This window comes from Orbicella faveolata, unplaced genomic scaffold, assembly GCF_042242905.1.
Source record: "Orbicella faveolata isolate gen_17 unplaced genomic scaffold, um_ofav_v1 contig_36, whole genome shotgun sequence".
In the NCBI taxonomy this organism is placed as follows: domain Eukaryota; kingdom Metazoa; phylum Cnidaria; class Anthozoa; order Scleractinia; family Merulinidae; genus Orbicella; species Orbicella faveolata.
Window position 1 is genome coordinate 8,081,568 of NW_028301565.1, and position 20,934 is coordinate 8,102,501.

Consider the following 20,934-nt stretch of genomic DNA (forward strand, 5'->3'; position numbering starts at 1 on the left):
TTCTTTACCCAAAATAAGGGGGGGGGGGGGGGCGGGCCCTTCGTCCCCTTCCCTAGATCCGCCACTGGATACGATAGAAAATGCGTAAAAGACGTACCAGACAGAGCCGAACTAGAACGAGAGTCACCGAGAATTGAACGTTGCGAGTTGTGCGTTAGTTTTAGTTTAACCTAAGCGAGCTTGGGCCAAAAAAAAGGAGGCCAGTGAGAAATTAATGCTCGTGAAATTGGGGGGAAAACGTTTGACAGGCTCCTTTGTTTTGCACCAGACCCCGTGTTTTCCACCAGAACGGGCCGTGTTCTCCACCAGACCCCGTGTTCTCCACCAGACCCCGTGTTCTCCACACCCCGGGACCCCGGCCCCGCGTTTTCCATCTACGTAGCTGGCCCTTTTGGGCGATACGGCGGTATCCACTGTTCAGATTTTTGGAGCGCCCGTGATTTAATTTGATCAAACAGCTTTTTAGTGACCGAACATTCGGGAAAGTCGCTATAAATCTATCAGTTTGTATGCCTATCAGAAGGTCGTTTGCGTCTACTAGCATTTCCTTTCAAGAAAAGTTTAATTTCCTTATGTTATGTACGTCAAGGGTAGCCTGCGGGGTAGCTCGAAGGCTCAAAGACCTCAAAGACCCCGCCGGCTAAGAGAATCGAAGTTCGGATGGATTGTAGCCGGAGTAACGCGCTTTCCTTACGCTTCGATCAAACTGTAGCCTAGAGAACAGGCGGGTAAGCGGAACCGCTAATCCGCCTGTTCTGCTGCAGGCTAATCAACCTGTTCCCCTCATCCCCAATCTTCTCGATTCGCCGCAGGGGTCGAAACACGGGAGATAATTTTGAAAAACATGACAGTGCATTCGGCGTTTGAAAGATCAATGTGACAGCGTCCTCGCCACATGACATGACCTACATTGGACTGCTATCATATTTTGGGAAGTCAGGATTTTGCGTAGCCTGCCCTTTCGGAAGGAAGTATCAATTGGCGTTTTCGGGCGAATTTGCACGACAGCTTGTGTTTTGCTCTTTGCCCAAACGCCTAATTTCTCACGTTTGGACCTCCAATTCACAGCCTGTTGATGATGAATCCTTTCCATGGAAAACAGATCGTAGATGCCCATATTCGTGAGTTATAGCTGTTTTTGTTGTTTAAAATAAGCTTATGGTTCACTTGCGAACTATGCCCCAAAATGCCCTGGAATCTTACCGCCAATGTACAACTGTAAGCTAATATGTTATGGTTCAGTTTCGGCCGGCACCAGTATCCGACCAGTGGAAAAATAATTTCAATTTTTGTGTCGAGCTTGTTAATCTCTAGAAAACGAAATATTCCGAGGGAATGCCGAACATTTCAACTTTCGATTAAAAAGTGTCGGCAGCCCTCACATGCTTATCGCTGCACGATACTCGAAGAGTTCAGGTGACCGGAGCATTAAATAATGTTACCTGAAGTTGAATTTTTCTTGAATAACAATAGATCGGAAATGTATTTACATGTATAATTTCACCGTGCTTTGTGCCTTCAGTTTCCGACCAGTTTGTCCTGAATGTGCAAAGTTACCTAAAAAGTGTCTTTATACTTTGCTTTAGGATATTCACTTTATGTTACGCTAGGCAACAAAAGGAAATTCTAATGATTTCATTATCCGAAGGCACGTTCAGCTTATTTTCCGTGATGTGTTTGTTTCGCGTGACTGCAGCACTTGAATATAACATGCACCGGAAGTTAGAAAAAATCCGTTCTTCTTTTTATCAAGGTGTTCGGTTCTTAGCAAGGCGATTTCTTTTTTCCGAATCGAAGGCCGAACAACTTGGCAACTGAGAAGAAGCTAAATACATCGGTTGGCTTCGGAAAGCTACGACGATTTCTACATTTTGTCTACATGTATATTGTGGTGGGATACTGGGCAACATATATATTGTGGTGGGATACTGGGCAACTAATAAAAGGAGCTTTTCAGGGGCAAAGACTTAAACAATTTCGATGTCATATTAAAGAGTAAATGAATCATCTCTGGGAATTGCGGTTGTTTCGAGTTGTTTCGCCAGCGACTCGTTCGCCAACGTCTTAGGTCGATTCGCCAACGTCCTTAAAGTCGCTCCATGATCACCAACGTCCTACTGGTCAATTCGCCAACGTTAGATGTTCAGTAATAAAGAAAAAAAAAGCTGCTTATTGATGTTTGGAATGCAATCCTGATCGTTGGGTGATCCTTGAGTCAAGAAATTTTAACTCACTGCCAGTTTCGCTTAACTGACTTTAGATCAATTTGCATGTTTTTGATAGTTTCACCAGCCGGCTCGTGAGCACTGCATCGCGGTAATTTTCACGGTGAAAATTGACTGTTGAATACCAGTCCGATGGCTTCCAAAAGTTTTTCAACTACCCACCAATTCGCTGATCATGCATTACGATTTTTTTTTCAGAAGCAAACATACTTTGTTTTCGTTTTCCAGCCTTATAATCGAGTTAGAAGTAAAATGGAACGTCAAGTAAATAACAACAGCAATTTTATTACAATATATAGTTCCAAATATTTACAAGCACAAAAAACGAAGATAAATTTTTATTTAGACGTTGGCGAATCGACCTATTAGACGTTGGCGAGCGAGACGTTGGCGAAACAACTCGTTGGCGAAACGACCGGATACCGTCTCTGGGCCAAATTTCAGACCTCAAGCGACCGAACAGAGGAGTATATAGCAGTTTTAAAATGAAGTGGTTGGATACTGGGCAACATACTGTAAGCTGTGGCATTCCCCTCTCTCCCTTATAAGATTCCATACAGCGTATTAGCGTTTAACTTGGTTGTCCAAGACAGCAACCTGAACCATTTGTTATGCTTATATGGGAAGCTTTCTTTAAGGAGATAGCCCAAACTCATTTCCAGGCAGGGTGTAACTGTATCAGTTTTTTGACTTGGGGATCTTTGGCACAGGTTTCTGAGTATAGTAGTGGATAGCTTAAACTCATTAATAACCATATAATAATCACTTATCAAGCTGCACCTTTGGGAGAGGTCAGCATGGCTCCTAATTCCTGAACAGCTGCAGCTGGTAATCAACCCTCTGGTAGTTAAAGGTACCAGGCAAAATCCATATTGTGGGAGAAATGGCTTTGAATCATCCTGGCCAGTAGTTCTTCTCTATAATAAAATATTATATTCATAATATTAATTAAGAAATAGAAAACATGTACGAGTTGTTACATTACACAGGCCAATGGCGAGCCCAAGTCAACCTCGAGTCAACCACGCGTCAAGCCAGTTTTTTTTTTTTTTGGCCCTAAAAAATTATAGATTGTAGGAAATAAAATATGTGAATACAACTTTTTGGTACTTAGTTTCATGGATACTTAATTTCATGAATTTGGCGAGACAGTTTTGAGGGGGGTTATTTTCACGATTTCAATAGGCGAATGTGAGAAAAGGTCATACAATTTCGCGATTCAAGCATTCTCAACTTCGTTTTATTTTTCAAAAGTGTGAACTTTTTAAAATTCCTAGATAACCTGCAACAAGTAAAACGCATTTTTACAAATTACCTTTTAAGGTAAACTGGAACAAGCAAAAGGCATATTTGAAAATTAACATTTTACAACTTGGCCTAGTTCTGCTATTTCACAACAGAAGATACAAAATGAAACTTACCAGTAAAACCAGCTGATAGTTTTTGTGTATTTGTCGATAATATCCTGTTGTTGTTATCACAAGTTAATCTTTTTTTTCTGTGATTTGAATTTTCTATATGGGTGTTAAATTTGAAATTTCGTGTTTAAATTTTGCGGGATTTTTATTTGCAGGTCTTTAATTTTGCAATTTATTTACAATCAACTAGATGTATATTGTCACTCACTGTTTTTGGATAAGACAATCTTACCTTGATAATTTGCAGTGGACAGACACAGCGTTCAATAGCATGACTTGCCAGCATGTTTGCAATTGCATAAGACTATTTAGGTGTGCAGCACGATCAAGGTGGGCCCGTTATTAAAAATGTCCTGTTGTTATTATGGCTAAGACAATCTATATTCATATATTTCATTTCCTACAATCTATTTCTTTTTTCAGGGCGAAATAAAAAAAATATATAAAAAGTTTGGCTTGACTTGTGGTTGACTTGAGGTTGACTCGTGACACGAGGTTGACTTGGGCTTGTGATTGGCTCGTGTAACATTACAACTCAACATGTACCGTGTTTCTATCAAGTTTTAGTATAAATCTACTAGCATTCTATCATGAATGCTGTTCTCTAATTGGCTATGCTACTCACTATCTATCCTGTGATAGATAGTGAGTAGCGTAGCAGTGTGCCTTTGTTAACAAAATGACGGTCACTTCTTGGCATTTTCAGAGTTTCTGTGAAGACGATTTAGATTAAGGTTTGAATGACTAGTAGATTCATACTAAAACAATTTGATTATTCGCTCTCGATTTCTATCGCCCAATAGTTGACTTGGGCTGTGTCCTCCTCAGCTTAATCACACGATAGAAATCTCAAGCTCATAATCTAATTGTTTAACAGAAACAAGTGTGGAAGTTTGGGAGAATGAGAAATGCTGTGGAAACATGAGCCCCAAGCAAGAGTTACCACAGCTTTCTCAAGTTTTTTGTTTTCTCAAGTTTTTTTTCTCAAGTTCTCCCAAACTTTCATGAGTGTTTCTATAACTCGATGGAAAAAGGAAGAATATGTTTTCTATTTCTTTTAGAAAACACCGCAATGAAAAAAGGAAAACAACTTGTTATTACTTTGATTATCAAAGTGTAAATTCTCTTTGATTGCGCCATCATTACATCAACAGCTTGTGCTAGTTCTGTGTTTCTGTCAAGTTATTTATAAGTCAAGAAACATGATTTTTAACCAATCAGCGTGCATATTTTCTTAGGACTGTTTTCTAAATTCATTTGTAAGTGATGTAAGTAATGCTAGTTAATTTGTAAATTACTTGTGTCTTCCAATTAAAAATAAATAAATAAAATAAAGTAAAATATTCATCTATCAATCTAAAAAATTTTAAATATTCAGCATTGCTTTGCACAGTTGTGCAGCACTTATTCATGGACAGTTTGCTTAATAAATATATTGGCCATCAATTGTGGTACGTCTTCGTAATCAAGGTCAGCACTTGAGTGATGGTAGCACCTTTTTTTCAGACACATATAATGCAGTCAAACCTAGCTACACTTTTGGCCATCATCTCTCTACCTCAACAGCCACTTTTTTTGTGCTGGCAGACAGTCCATTCATCCACTCTTATTTTATCCACTCTTACTTTTGTATTGTGAAATGGACAGGCAAAGCAAATAATTTGTATATTTGTCTTCTTTCAGATCTATGGGAATCAGACAAGTTTTTCTATCCCTGGCCTACTCCAGATCTGAGTGCCATTTTTAGGCCTTTCAAATTGAGTGACCTTGAAAGTGCCATAAACCCTTCTCCCATAAGAAAGGTGGTGTTTATACAAGTAAACCAGACCTATGAAGAAACAGGTAACACAACATAATTTGTCATCTTCCCCTTATATAACTTCATTTTTGACAGATCATTATGTGTATTTTGGTGACTTTTAAATTTACAAAATTTAATAGGCTACTAATCAATGATATGTTATATCTTTTTGTGATATGTAACCACATAATTTGGATATTTTTGCCTGAAATCCAACATTTGCAGCATGTTGTATGCAACAAATGTTGCCACATATATATTGCATTGAAATGTTTTGCAATCTGTTGCATACAGTCGAACCTTCGGTTGCGATCTCCTCCCATAAACAACCACCTCTTCTCAGCGACCACTTTTCCAAAAATACACCAAAAGTTTTCTATAGTCAAATCTCTATATTTTGAACCTCTTGTAATTAACCACCTCTCATAAACGATTTTAGCGCTATAAAGTTTGAAATTTTCTTTTGTTTCTATACCTCCCATAGGCGACTACTTCACAGATTCAAGAGCAGAAATTGAATAAAATGGTGTTGATAATATAACATTATCGCATTTCTGACTAGATGGAAATTTCTTAACGGGAAGTAGCAGATTTTTTTTCTCAAAATTGACTTTTCACATGAATAAAACATTTAAAACATGGGGTAACATCTGTCTGCAGTTACCATATGCTAATGAGAAAAAAATTTGACCAAATATGGTCTAAGCTCTTGAAAGCAACCACCTCCTATAAGTGACCACCATTAGGTTTGACATTTTGGGTGTTTGCTTATGGGAAGTTTGACTGTAATTTGTAATGTTGTGTAGATTTGGCCAGGCTTTGAGAATCTTGAGGCCCATTTTTAGTGTATATTAAATATGGAAAAATGTTTGCCATCAGAGAATTTGAAGATAAAGTAAACCCAAATCACAGGCAAGATTTTCATTTTTTAATTACTTCAAAATTAATTAGCCCCTACATTCTTGAGTGAATATGAATTCACTCCATGCCCAGGCAATGAAATTCTGATAATTCTTGTTGGTTGATTAATCCTTTCAAATTTTAGATGATCAGGCATCCATCACTTTTCTGTAGAAGCTAGTTTTTCAGGGCTAATGGGTCTAGTGTCTAGCTCTGCTGTGCTCACAGTCTGTGGTGACAGTACATGGCAGGTCTAACTGTGAATCTTTGTAATTTCTCTACAACAAGTTCCCTGCAAAAAAAGAAAAATAAATATTCGATAATTGCTATTTGACAGTGTTAAGTAGAGTTAATTTCAGTTATTAGTAACACAGTCTCAAGCATTTAGATATGCCTCCACAAAATTAATGTTTAAATTATCAACTTCAATTATTTTTATTGCATGACTGACAAACAGACTGGATTTTGGAACTGGCCAGTGAGAACTCAACAGTTATTGGTGTTGTTGGTTGGGTTGATCTTACAGATCCAAAGGTAATTAAGTTCTTTTTTAAACTTTTTTGTAATTCGATCTGTTGCTTTTTAAACTGAATTTTCAGTGACTTCTGTTCACCTTTATCAGAGTTCATAAATACAATATCAAAGTTTGTTATTGCTCACACCACAGCCCACACTTGCTGTCGTTTATTGATTTTAAAATCAATGGCAAGTAATTATAAGTAATTAAGTTCATTTAAGAATATTAATTAACAATTGTAACTCATTAATATTATATTATTTTAAGTAATCTGATAAGATAAGATCGAATTCATACATGCAGTCATATAATTTCTGCTTTACTAAGTAGTGTAATTTTTTTACTAAAGATTTTTCATGTAATATAAAGTATATGATAGAATTTTCAAGAACATTAATAGTCACTGAAACAATTTTATAAGCTGCAGCCAAGTGCTTCTGATGTAATTTTTGAGTTTCTTTAAAAATTTGCAAAGCTCTGCAAGTGTATTTTTTCAGCAATTCATGAGAAACAATAATTATCTCCCTCATCATAGGCCTGCAATGCGTGCAGAGAGCTTTATTATCTAGCTCTCTGCGTGCATTGCAGGCCTATGATGAGGGAGATATTTATGCTCCCTCATCATAGGCCTGCAATGCTTGCAGAGAGCTAGATAATAAAGCTCTCTGCACGCATTGCAGGCCTATGATGAGGGAGATAATTATGCTCCCTCATCATTGGCCTGCGATGCGTGCAGAGAGCTAGATAATAAAGCTCTCTGCACGTATTGCAGGCCTATGATGAGGGAGATTATTAGTTTACAAATTTGTCTAACTATAAAGTACTAAATAAAATGCTGTTAGCGAATACCAAGGAACAGCTGAACTCAGATCAACGATAGCCTGCATGGATTCTAAATATTTAAACTGAAGTCTTTAAGGAGAAATTTATATTTATTTGCAAATTTATTATTTAATAGTATTTAATTTTCCAATTTTCCAATTATTTTTAGGTGGATGTCATCCTGGACAAGTACATGAAGTATCCAAAATTTAGAGGGGTGAGGAATATTTTGGAAGGAGAAGCAGACGATTGGTTAAACCAAGAGTCAGTTCACAGAGGTTTAGGTACACTGTATGCAGTATTTGACTGTATATGCCTTACGTTAAGATGTTTAGATACAGTCAAACCCCTGTGGAGGGACACCTTCCACTTGCGCATACGCTTACAAATACAATTATAGCGTACGTGATCATCTGGATGGGGGTAGCTCTGAAATGAACTGTTCATGGTGACTGATGTTTCAGCAACCTGAGTGGAAGTCATCTATTGTAAGTTATAGGCCCCTGTAATATTTTTGGTCAGTTTCCATGCAAAGATATCTGCTTACGAGAGGCTTTTTAGCCAATGATGCCCACAGACAAAACACAGGCGGCCCAAGTTCTCAATGTTATCCTTTTTTTTTTCCTTTTTATGCGAACGTTCAGGCTAACGTGACATATGGCATGTACTATTACATAACGACCGAATTTGACCACGCGAAACATGACTCCCGCCTTGCAGCATATGGAGGTGTTGTGTTACAACGGTTTGAATTTATAAAGGTTTGTATGGGAATGCAACGGCTCTGCTTGAAAAGCCAATTATTCTTATATTTTGTGAATAAAATCTACTTACCCTGTTGCTGTGTTGTATTCTTTGTTGTTTGCCAGCTCCTCGGGCCGATCTAACGCGATTTCGGCGAGCTATCGTTCTGTGGGTTTCCACTACTAAAAGAAAGACAAGGCCGGACACCGATTTCCGGAGTGCCCGCCGCTCGAAGCGAATAAATCCACTGAAAATAACCCTGCCGGCTCAATTCCTCCGTAGACTCGAAGAAGAAATGTTGAAGTTCCATGTCAGTTCACTCGCTACGCGATTCCGTCCACAACGCCTTCGCAACGATACATTTATTTCGAGATTGCTTCGCTCGTAAACTCGAAAACAGCCGCGTCACAAAAGTTAGGACACTTTCGCGGTGTTGGGTAACTATAATTAGCTCGACCGGGGGTAGTCAGCAACGATTTGTCAACGGTCAAACCAAAATGCTCCCCGGGTACCCTCGTGCTTTAGTTGTCAAACCCATAGAGGGAGTGCCTGGTTACCCGGGGAGCATTTTGGTTTGACCGTTGACAAAGGCGTGAGTCATGTTTCGCGTGGTCAAATTCGGTCGTTATGTAATAGTACATGCCATATGTCACGTTAGCCTGAACGTTCGCATAAAAAGGAAAAAAAAAACGATAAAATTGAGAGCTTGGGCCGCCTGTGTTCTGACAGGTCAAATGTGTACCGACCATTCATAGTAAAGTTCAGGACATACTTGCAAACCAGGAAACCACAAACTAACTACTGTTACTGTTTGGGGTTTGGGGTTTTCTCATGCCTAAATTATCAGCGTTTTCCTTGCCACACAATAACATTCCATAAATATTTCTGCTGTCCACAGTTTTCTAAGTTTCTGACAGTAATAGTTGCTCTGGTCGTTCAGAACATTTAGATGGATTAGACATTCTCTTGTCATATACATTCTTTTGTGTTGAAGTTCACCATTTCTCATTCAATGTACTACAAATTGATTTTATTACCTTCTCTGCATTGTTTGTTTCTGATTACAACACTGACCAGGAAATTGAAATGTGCATAGGGACCGTTCATTTTTTATGAGGGAGGGGGGGCTGGTGGGATTTGGGAAGCACCATTTAAAAATCGCATGACCCCCCCTCAGCTTACCAATTTTTTCACATGGCCCCCCCCTTAGAGCAGTCATTTTTTGGGATGACCCCCCCCCAAAAAAAAATTGAACAAACAATATTTAGATTTCAACTTTTTTAATATTTCTCTATTATCCCCCTACTTCACGTTATTGTGCTCACTATGAAGACAATATTTACAATCTCTATACGACAGAGAGCTGTTGTTTAAAAAACAAATCAAAAGAAAGAGAAGTCAATTTCGGATCTCCTAGTTATGGCTCGCCCTGAGCGTGTGGCATTTGGCCTCTCATTGGCATCTTCCTCATCTGAATTGATGAATGCAAGAATGACGTCACTTGAGTCATCTTCTCCCCCAGAGTCAATGGCATCACTGTCATACTCATCATTGTCACTTTCATCCGTTTCACTGCTGTCAGCACTTGCCCTGTTGTCATTTTGTGTCAATGTCTTGGCATTTCTCAGTGTTGGTTGGCCAGCTCTGAGAGGACTCTTCTGCTGCAAGCATGAATGTCTTACAATTGCCTTTACTTTCTCACTCTTGCTGCTTTTCAAATGCTGCTTCAGCCCGTGGATGTTTGAGTACTTGTTTAGTTCTGGAACACGTAGCTTTTTAAGCTTGGTTAGATCTTCGCACAACTCAGTCCAAGGATAATCCTCCTCCCTACTTAACTTTGCCTTTTCTTCTGCTCTCTTTTTCCTTTTAAATTCCAGCACTTCAAGATGCTGAAGATAATCCACCACAAACTTCGATTTGACAATAAACTTATCTGCAAATAGAGCAACGCTCTCTGGGTCAGATAAAACCAGCCTGCAACTTCCATGCTCTTTCTTCTTTATATTGTTAATCCAATCGGGGAAAGAGCGCATTACTACATGAGCATCATGAAAGAGGCTCATTCCAAAATGCGCAATAATGGCGAAAGTGACGAGTCGTTTAAGAAAAGGTTTACAGCTGAACGATCCAGGCAGTTTGACATCTTACAAGCAAAAGAAGCAATTTTTCTAGGTGCGGATGGCTGTTCAGAAAGGGCGAGTGAGTTTTCCATGCAAGGGTACCAGTTGAAGCCCAGTGATGGAAGAAAACTGAACTTCTCCATCAAAGAGCACAGAGCAATGTTGGAAAAGTTGCATGTCATATTGAAAGATGTAAAGGAACACGATTCCACACTCTTTCAGTCCAATGGGCTTGCTTTAAAGCAGGGCGAAGAATTTGCCCACAGTTTTAATGTAAAACAGATCAAATGTACAGAAGCTAAGTTGACGAAGGTCACGCAGGACATGGAAGCACTAGAAAATAAGAAGAGCAATTATAACAGCATATTCAAAGGCATACTCAAACAGCACATCAACAAAAGGAGAAGGAAAAAAGAAAACTGCAGAAAGTCAAATGAAAGAAAGAGGAAGCGGACTGAAAACAACGTCCAACGAGTTTATGGAATCTGTGTTGGAAACCCGCTAGGAAATGATCTTCCACAATGCCTTGTGTACCCTCCTAGAACGGCCATCCCGGAAGAGTGTCTTAAAGTTGAGGATGTTGCCACGTCGATATTTAGAAGAGATGGGCCATATATCGCACAGCTCTTGGAAGGGAATTATTTCACCAATGCTGCAAGAAGCAGAATCACCACCAACCTTGAGCGGGAAGTCAGAGATTATGTTTACACCTTCATGTACCCTGAAGAGTACACTCTGACGGAAAGCATTGCTGCTTCTTGCAGCATTGCTGAAAGAGACTCCCATAGCAGCACAAGCGGCGACGAAGAACTCGACGACAGCGGAGATGAAGATGAGTGCCAGTGAAAGTTGCATTCGAAAATAACAGTGTTAAATACTTCTTTTCAGTAGCTACAAATGCTTTTTGTCGCCAAACGTTTTTTTAAAGCAGAAGGAAAGTTTGTAATAAATTTGTATCCTGCCTTCTAAGTTTATTCTATAGCAATTTTTTTGATATTCAAACATTATGCCATTTTAAAGTTTTACTAAAATATTTCACGTGACCCCCCCTTTTTCCCTTATTTTTTTGGGATGGCCCCCCCTCGAAAGCCAATTTTTTTCCCATGGCCCCCCCCCCAAATCCCACCAGCCCCCCTACCTTATAAAAAATGAACGGTCCCATATGTGAACATGATTGAAGTGATAAAATTGAGCTTCTCAAGGAGCTGTTGTGTTATGGTGGTTAGCCCATGAAGCAAGCGTTCCAAACAAGCCAAACAAAATCAGGCTGCACAAAAGAGCTTTTTCGCATTCAGGCCATGCGAAAAATGGAGCAAGAGCAATTCAAGCCGCACAAGGGCAAGAGAGCAAAACAGTCAAAGAACACCCCTTCCTTCGACCTCTTTGCTCTTGCCCCATTTTTTGCGTGGCCCAAATGCGAAAAAAAACCCGATTTGGTTCCACAAGTACAGGAACGCTTGCCATGCAGGTTATGTGGTGGTGGACAGAAGTGATGCTCTACTGAATGGCTAACAGTTGACACATCTGCTTCCTAAATTCACTTTAAGTAGCAGTTAATTATCCTTTATCAACTTAATGTTGATAAATAACTAATTGATTGAATTATTGATAGCTTAGCCAGGCCTCGACTAGTAGATAAAAAACCGTTGTGGCACCAGTTTTCCAGCTCTCTCTGTACACATTGCAGACATATGATGTTAGGGACCGTTCATTTTTTATAAGGTAGGGGGGGCTGGTGGGATTTGGGGGGGGGGCCATGCGAAAAAAATGGCTTTCGAGGGGGGGACATCCCAAAAAAATAAGGGAAAAAGGGGGGGTCACGTGAAATATTTTAGTAAAACTTTAAAATGGCATAATGTTTGAATATCAAAAAAATTGCTATAGAATAAACATGGAAGGCAGGATACAAATTTATTACAAACTTTGCTTCTGCTTTAAAAAACGTTTGGCGACAAAAAGCATTTGTAGCTACTGAAAAGAAGTATTTAACACTGTTATTTTCGAATGCAACTTTCACTGGCACTCATCTTCATCTTCGCTGTCGTCGAGTTCTTCGTCGCCGCTTGTGCTGCTATGGGAGTCTCTTTCACCAATGCTGCAAGAAGCAGCAATGCTTTCCGTCAGAGTGTACTCTTCAGGGCACATGAAGGTGTAAACATAATCTCTGACTTCCTGCTCAAGGTTGGTGGTGATTCTGCTTCTTGCAGCATTGGTGAAATAATTCCCTTCCTAGAGCTGTGCGATATATGGCCTATCTCTTCTAAATAACGACGCGGAAACATCAACTTTAATACACTCTTCCGGGACGGCCGTTCTAGGAGGGTACACAAGGCATTGTGGAAGATCATTTCCTAGCGGGTTTCAACACAGATTCCATAAACTCGTTGGACGTTATTTTCAGTCCGCTTCCTCTTTCTTTCATTTGACTTTCTGCGGTTTTCTTTTTTCCTTCTCCTTTTGTTGATGTGCTGTTTGAGTATGCCCTTGAATATGCTGTTATAATTGCTCTTCTTATTTTCTAGTGCTTCCATGTCCTGCGTGACCTTCGTCAACTTAGCTTCTATATATTTAATCTGTTTTACATTAAAACTGTGGGCAAATTCTTCGCCCTACTTTAAAGCAAGCCCATTGGACTGAAAGAGGGTGGAATCGTGTTCCTTTACATCTTTCAATATGACATTCAACTTTTCCACCATTGCTCTGTGCTCTCACCCAGAGAGCGTTGCTCTATTTGCAGATAAGTTTATTGTCAAATCAAAGTTTGTGGTGGATTATCTTAAGCATTTTGAAGTGCTGGAATTTAAAAGGAAAAAGAGAGCAGAAGAAAAGGCAAAGTTGAGTAGGGACGCAAAAGATAAATCATATGAGGATTATCCTTGGACTGAGTTGTGCGAAGATCTAACCAAGCTTAAAAAGCTACGTGTTCCAGAACTAAACAAGTACTTGAACCACCACGGGCTGAAGCAGCATTTGAAAAGCAGCAAGAGTGAGAAAGTAAAGGCAATTGTAAGACATTCATGCTTGCGACAGAAGAGTCCTCTCAGAGCTGTCCAACCAACACTGAGAAATGCCAGGACATTGACACAAAATGACAACAGAGCAAGTGCTGGCAGCAGTGAAACGGATGAAAGTGGCAATGATGAGTATGACAGTGATGCCATTGACTCTGGGGGAGAATATGACTCTGGTGACGTCATTCTTGCATTCATCAATTCAGATGAGGGAGATGCCAATGAGGGGCCACATGCCATACGCTCAGGGCGAGCCATAACTAGGAGATCCGAAATTGACTTCTCTTTCTTTTGATTTGTTTTTTAAACAACAGCTCTCTGTAGTATAGGGATTGTAAATATTGTCTTCATAGTGAGCACAATAACGTGAAGTAGGGGGATAATAGAGAAATATTAAAAAAGTCGAAATCTAAAAATTGTTTGTTTAAATTTTTTTGGGGGGGGGTCATCCCAAAAAATGACCGCTCTAAGGGGGGGGCCATGTGAAAAAATTGGTAAGCTGAGGGGGGGTCATGCGATTTATAAATGGTGCTTCCCAAATCCCACCAGCCCCCCCTCCCTCGTAAAAAATGAACGGTCCCTTAGCTCTTATAAGCCAAATCCGAGTTTAAAGAAGTGCCATGGGCATGCGTTTTTATCCCTAATTTCCTCTCTTCTCTTGGTATTTGAAAAAGAAAACGAAAGAAGCGAATAAATTAGGGATTAAAACGCTTGCCCACTGCACTAATTCTCATTGTAGAGCTTGAAACCCCAATTTCACTATTTGGCTTATTGGAAGCCATGCAATTTTACATTTTTTCCACAATTTTTCTTTCTACTTATTGTCCTAAAGCAACTTCATCCAGAATTAACATTCTAAAACATAATTGAACTTTTATTATATACTATTTGCTGCACAATTAGTTTTAAAACAAATCTTGCAAGTTGTGGAAACAAAATATTTCATAGATGTGTTAAGAAAAAGGTAGTCTGCAGCTTTTAACTCTTTGTTCTGTGTCCCCTTCTTTCAGGATTTCTTCAAGAAAGAGGACTCACATATGATTTACTTGTACGGTTAGTAAATTGTCCTAAAATTCCAGCAATAATTTCCATGTTATCCCTGGACTATTATATTTTAGTTCATCAAGCAATTTATTATTTTATTGTATATATTTTTTGATTGGTTTTACATTCACGTTATGTAAATTAAGTGTTAATAAAATGCGTGCAGGTTTGGTGGCCACTCTCAATAAGATAATACAGCTGCTTTTTTACTCTTTCATTTAGACCAAGGCATCTTAAGCTGGCCAGTGATGTTGTTAAGAAATTTCCAAAGTAAGTGTCTGCTTTGTTGAAGACTGGATTACAGAGTCGCCCTTCAGGATGTTTGAGAGATGTTACTTCCGCATAATCTTCATACTGCTCGTCCAAAAATGTAGCAAAATTGACAATTCGTAGTGTTCTTTTAAGGGCCCATTAACCGATCTTTTCGAGCCGTTCAGCTAGGGAAAATTTATTCTCATATAACCTCGTCATTTTTAGTTACTTCAGAGTTATTTCATGTGTTTTAACTTTTTCATGATCATGCAACACTAGTGTTGACGTCATCATGCCACGTCCATGGTCATGTGACTAATACTGAAAAAACGCAAAGGCTCCCAGGCAAATTACTTTATCGGAATTTTTTTCATTGATGTAATATTTTAATTTAAATCCTCATTACGCTATGCATAGATTTTGTTTCATTTCTGAAAGGTAGGATTTTGAGAGAATTTCCAAATATTAAAAAGTTCATAATTTTCTGAAAAAAGCATGATTTTGAAAAAGGAATGCATAGCTATGTTTCCAACGTTGGCTTTAATCGAAATCCGTCAAAAAAGGCTAGACTAAAGAAAAACCGCGTTTTCTTTAGCATTTAAAGAAACCGGAAGTGCACCCGATATATATTGGAAGTTACCTTACCAGCGTGTGCGCAATTTACACTACCAGCACACTTCGGTAAGATCAAACAAAGCCACACGGAGTTGCTTTTTCTCCTTCTGTTGCTCGTTTTTCTGTCTTTCTCTTATTTTGATTTTGCTTGTACTTCTTTTACTTTGCATTTTGTGAAACACAAAGAAAAACATCTGAAATGTGAGCGAATTTGGACGTTATTGAGTTATCTTTATTTTCTGCGCTCAGGCTGACGTAAGTAACCGGAAGTGGAATTTCACCTCCTTAGCAACGCGCGCGAGCGCGCGCATAAATCGGTTAATGAGCCCTTAAGCCGTTGTTCTTTTTTTTTTTTTTTTCTCCTTCGCCTTCGCGTTAACTGTAGAAGAAGTTAAAAGAACTTCCACGGCACGGATTTCCTATAGTCCTGTTTTGATTTTGATCTCTGTCTGGCCTGGGGGGTGGACTCCCAGGGGGTACTCATGGGGTACTCATGGGGTACTCATGGGGTACTCGTCGGAAACTTGAAAAGCACCCCCAAGAGGTACCAAGATCCTGTTTTGTGGGCGTGGTTTCAAATGTTTTTCACCTCTAAGAGGTAACAGTTCCACAAACAACACATTATTTCCTGTCATATTTTTTTCGGCTCAATACCCCCAAAAGGTACCGCACAGTTTCCCGTCGTGAAACATCCAGGCTGAACACCCTAAGTGGTACCAAGATCGCGTTTTTCACCCCTAAAAGGTAGGACGAGCACCCCCGTCCCTATTATATGGGGACTGATAGCGGCAGAGGTACTTTTACAGTGGACTTCCATCTCATTTATAAAAAGAAACCTGAATTAAGAGCCACAAGACAACTGTTAATGTGCAACCACTGTTATTTTTTGAGAGCGGTTTTCAGTTGAGTGTCGTAAGACCAAAACCACACCAATTACGTACTAATGAGACTACTGTACTCTGCCAATCTCAAACCGTGGTAAAACCAGAAGCAAAGTAATTTCCTGGTTACTATCAACACACTATTGAAAACCGCTCTAATGTGCCTGCGTGTAATGGCTCCGTTCAAGCCAGAATTGAAATCTCCTTTCCTACACACGTGCAGTCAATAAACCCTAATTTAATATGGGATATCATCCTATTCCCGCAACTTCAGCTATATCGAAGCGGTCAACTGGAATAATTACTTTAAGAAATTACCTTAATATCCTTACGTGTCATGGCTTAATAATAATCGTTACAATTATGCAGCAATGTGTATATGGTGAAGAAGAGTCTTAAGGAAGTTGAAAATCTGAAAATAACTCTCGCCGAAGTAACAATATTAAACAAGTAACTCTAAAAGGAATTTGTTCTTACCAGTGTTCACAGCTCTTGATTATAACTTGTCCTTTCCAAGAAGGGTCCAATCAGGCCTGAAGTGAAACACAAACGGCGCTTGTCGATGTTATGTTCTTATCACAGTAGTGCAAATCAAAACCAGAAAATGTATCACAGCTCTACCGAAAGCAGTCAAGAATCAAGAATCTTCCGATGTACTTGCCATTTAGAACGAAAAAAAAAATGACTTGATTTTATTTCTTCTGATTTCAAGTTTAAAGTTTGTAGTTGACCATGCTGCAAAACCTGAAATAAAGAAAGGAATGGTGGATGACTGGAGAAGTGGAATGAAATTGCTGGCTCAAAACCAAAACGTGTATTGCAAAATGTAAGTAAAGCCCGTGAGTGGTGAGTCTTTCAAGTTCAAGTATACAATGCAGTGCAGTGCAGTGCATATTAGTAATGTAAGGCTTTCTGGTGGTTTCTTTGAATGTGCGAACTTGAAAATTTGCAAAATTGAAAATACCGTAGAATTCCGAAGGTAACGGCCCCCGTTACTTTCGGATTTAGCAGGCAAAAGGGGCCGCTACTTTCGGATAGCCGTTACTTACGGGCAGCCGTTACTTTCGAATGGTTAAAAAACGTTTGTAAAGTAACAGACGTTTCAGACAAAGCGGACGCGTAACACAAGAATTATATCTGTTTCCAGCCACCCTCATAGACAAAGCAGACTGTATAAACAAAAAGGCCCTAAACCGTTTTGTACTGTCACAATACAACTGATTACCCTACAGTATATCATTTGACTATGCTGTTAGACAAACATAGTTTATAAATCATAGTTTCAAGAAAACTGATTCAGTCAATTTCCAAAATAAAATCACAGATAACTCTTCAAGTCAATTCAGTTTTCAGTCCTGCATTCAGGCTGTTCCATGCATCCGCTTGACCCGCGCCTGAGAACAGAGACTTTCTCTTTTAGTGACTTCTTCAAAGGGCTGCTACTTTCGGGTGAGCCGCTACTTTCGGGAGGACCGTTGCTTTCGGGGTTCAATATGAAGGTAAAAAATTAACGTAACTTGCGGGGAGTCGTTATTTTTTGGGTCCGTTACTTTCGGAATTCTACGGTACGTTCGGTAGATCGAACGTTTACGACAATTCAGTTACTATCAGAAAAGTTTCTCGTTTTGAGTTGAAGAAATTAGAGAAATTTGGCTAAGAAATATTGAAAACTAAAGATTCTTGATCGTGTTAGGAATAGCCAAAGCAAATTTAAAATAATGCTCTTGAATTGATTATTCAAGTCGGTTTGGGGTCAACGTATGTGTAATAGCTCGTAAAGAGAGAAATTACCCATTTCGGAACTTTTTCTATCCCGCAGCTGGAGAAACACCGTTTAAGGGCCTGTTTACAAGGAGAGAGGGTTATCCTGGCAAGCTTGTTACCCTAGCAAGCCTGGTTACCCTAGCACTCACACATTTCCTCTTTTATTTCTTCGTTGTGTTTACAAGGCAGCTAGGGTTATCCGAGTAGGCGGGTTACCCTATCTGCGTGCCAGGGTTACCCTGGCAGGCGTGCTAACTTTTCTCTTGTAAACCCTTCAGGTAGGGTTCACCCGCCCATCCGGGTTAACTTTCTACTTGTTTCCAAACCCTTTGAGTGTAACCGCACATTAAGTGGTCCCGGCCGGGTTGTGGGGTTATCCTACCTGTGAAATTTTGCTTGTAAACGCGGGCTATCTTTTGCCCTCCAGCTAGGGTTAACCCGCTCACTAGGGCAACCCTCCCTCCTTGTAAACAAGCCCTAAGGCTGTAATTGGTTTCGCAACAAAAGAACGTACTTTTGAGAATAGACACTCGTATCTCTTAGAATCGTAAGTTTCCTAGGAGTTGATGGTTACAGCTGTTCAAACCCTCAACTGTGCAACTTTATGACATTTAAGTCTAACTCACATCATCAAAAGGTTACATACCCCCAAATTATCTCACTATACCCTTCTATATTTGCAGCTCGGGACTTGTGACGGAAGCGTCCCGTGAGAAGTGGAAACATAAAGATTTAGCCCCTTATGTGCAGGTCAGTTTCCACAGGGCGGAACGTTTTTCGTAACTGGGAAATATAACTGCATGGGAGTTTCTTTTTAAATAGGTCACAGCTCCTCCAAGACAGTTGGGTTTAATGCAAACCATATATGTCTCGCTCAGTCCGTGAAATTTGATCGGTCATTGTTTCCTTGGGTTCTCAATGCCCCTGTGAGACCCTCAAAGTCGCAAAATTTCGTTGCTCCATTATACATTGAACTACCTGCATTTGTTTTGTAGCACGTGACTTCCATATTTGGAGCAGACCGCTGTATGTTTGGCTCTGATTGGCCAGTTTGCACCATGGCAAGAGATGGCTCTTATGAGCAAATCTTTTGCGCTTACTTCCAGTGCGTTTCACATCTCTCAGAAACGGAGAAGGAAGCGGTTTTCTGTGACAACGCCGTGAAATTTTATGGACTTAACTGACGAATGAATGATAACTAGTTCTAGTTAGAGATTTATTACCACTGCCTTGGGATATAGTGCAAATTTCTAAACCTATTTCACAAAAAGGGTCATTATAGGAAAGTATTTGCGCTATAGTTCAAAAAAAGAGAATTTTTGTATATTTTAGGTGATATATAAGAGATTATTGATAGGTACAGATTTTAATGTAGCAAGTTTTTATCTTTTTCATAATTGTACTTAGATATTTTATCCATATACACCCGCTTTCAGTGTTACGTGCATAGACGACATCTTTCGACCATCTTTCGACATGTCAACTTTCGACATGCTATGAAAGACCGTTAAACTGTGAAACTGGTCGTTTTTCCGGTTGTTAGCGGAGGAAATGACAAGTAAATGATCATTGCCTACCTCAAATGGCTGAAGAAGATTTTGGACTTTGCATGCTTCCCTATTTACGGGATGATTCAAGCGATTTAGTGTAGTCGATCGGTTCTCAATAGTGACTTCCGGTAGAATTGGGCCGCTGCCGCTTTTAATATTCGCAACGTGTAAACATTCAAAACAGTCGACTTATTTCTGCAAGAATGACTTCTTGATACTCCTAACCTTAATTTGATGTCAAATAAATCAATCTTTCATCATTACAATTCGAGTTCGACCGTAAAGAAGTCCGTTGTGCTTACATTTTTGAGTGGGCCAGGTTACATAGCAGGTCGAAAGATGGCATGTCGAAAGATGTCGCCTATGCACGTAACACTGAAAGCGGGTGTAATTGTGTATTATGCACGGCTTCACTATCCACCTTTTCCATGAATATTTTTAGCTGCCGTGGATAAAAAACTAACTAACTAAATAAATAAATATTAAATAAATAAGAACAGATAAAGCTACAGTGGTCACCTCTCTTCCACACAGTGTAAACGGCATGTGCTGAGTGGTGGTAGAAAGAAAAAAAAGCGTCTGTCGCACATTTGCGCGCTTCACTAATTTTCTCCCCTTACTCTGTGGGGATTAAAGATTTGATTTTACGGCTCGTAGCAGCTGCAGCAAACTGCTCGTAGCAGCAGGTGCAAACTATAATTCCATTCCACAAATCATGCGGAAGCGGACTGGTGATAGCGTCCTACGCAGACGGTTTTGTTTTTTTTGGGCTCGTCACGCAATCTTCCTCCCTCGCGAACGCCTGCTCACACACAGGGCTATTCACGTAGCCCAATCACAGCGCACTTCCCGATCAAGGCAACGAACTTTGGACCCGGAGACATTTTGCAAGGGACTTCAGCGGATACGAGCTTTGCCTTTCAACGACTGTTTGAAGGAAGATTGCGTGACTAGCCCAAAGAGGCTAGGCCTGTCCTTTTGGTAATGTTGCAGTCAGGTAAAACTATTACTAGGAAGTGATAGAGGTTATTTTTTTCATTAAAAGTCAATTTGTATGTAACGACTTACATGCACTGCTCCACTCAGGATTGTTTCATGTATCAACCAATCAAATGCGAGAAGATAATACGTGTTAGTTGAGAAGAAAGACCCTTCAGCCTGAACAACAAATTTAATGCTCAATACTAAATGCGTCATTTTCTGTGGTAATCCATTAAAAATCTTCCGTAAAACTAGAAGTCTAGCATCAGTCATTTTTGTCTTGAGCAAA

The 20,934-nt window shown here is 39.6% G+C and overlaps 1 protein-coding gene across 2 annotated transcripts; it reads left to right on the forward strand.

Moving 5' to 3' along the window:
- Positions 1 to 665: 665 nt before the first annotated feature.
- Positions 666 to 20,902, forward strand: LOC110048960 (uncharacterized). 2 transcript variants are annotated; one of them, XM_020754720.2, is made up of 9 exons: positions 673 to 1,121; positions 5,327 to 5,485; positions 6,802 to 6,878; positions 7,853 to 7,967; positions 14,569 to 14,611; positions 14,825 to 14,872; positions 17,063 to 17,176; positions 18,798 to 18,864; positions 19,110 to 20,902. In XM_020754720.2, the coding sequence occupies exons 1-9, from the start codon at positions 1,076 to 1,078 to the stop codon at positions 19,296 to 19,298; spliced, it is 858 nt and encodes a 285-aa protein (XP_020610379.1). In that variant the 5' UTR covers positions 673 to 1,075; the 3' UTR covers positions 19,299 to 20,902. The 2 variants fall into 2 exon arrangements, with proteins under 2 accessions (XP_089131065.1, XP_020610379.1); XM_089274939.1 differs by lacking the exons at positions 18,798 to 18,864; positions 19,110 to 20,902 and adding an exon at positions 17,771 to 18,011 and having other exon boundaries at positions 666 to 1,121.
- Positions 20,903 to 20,934: the final 32 nt, after the last annotated feature.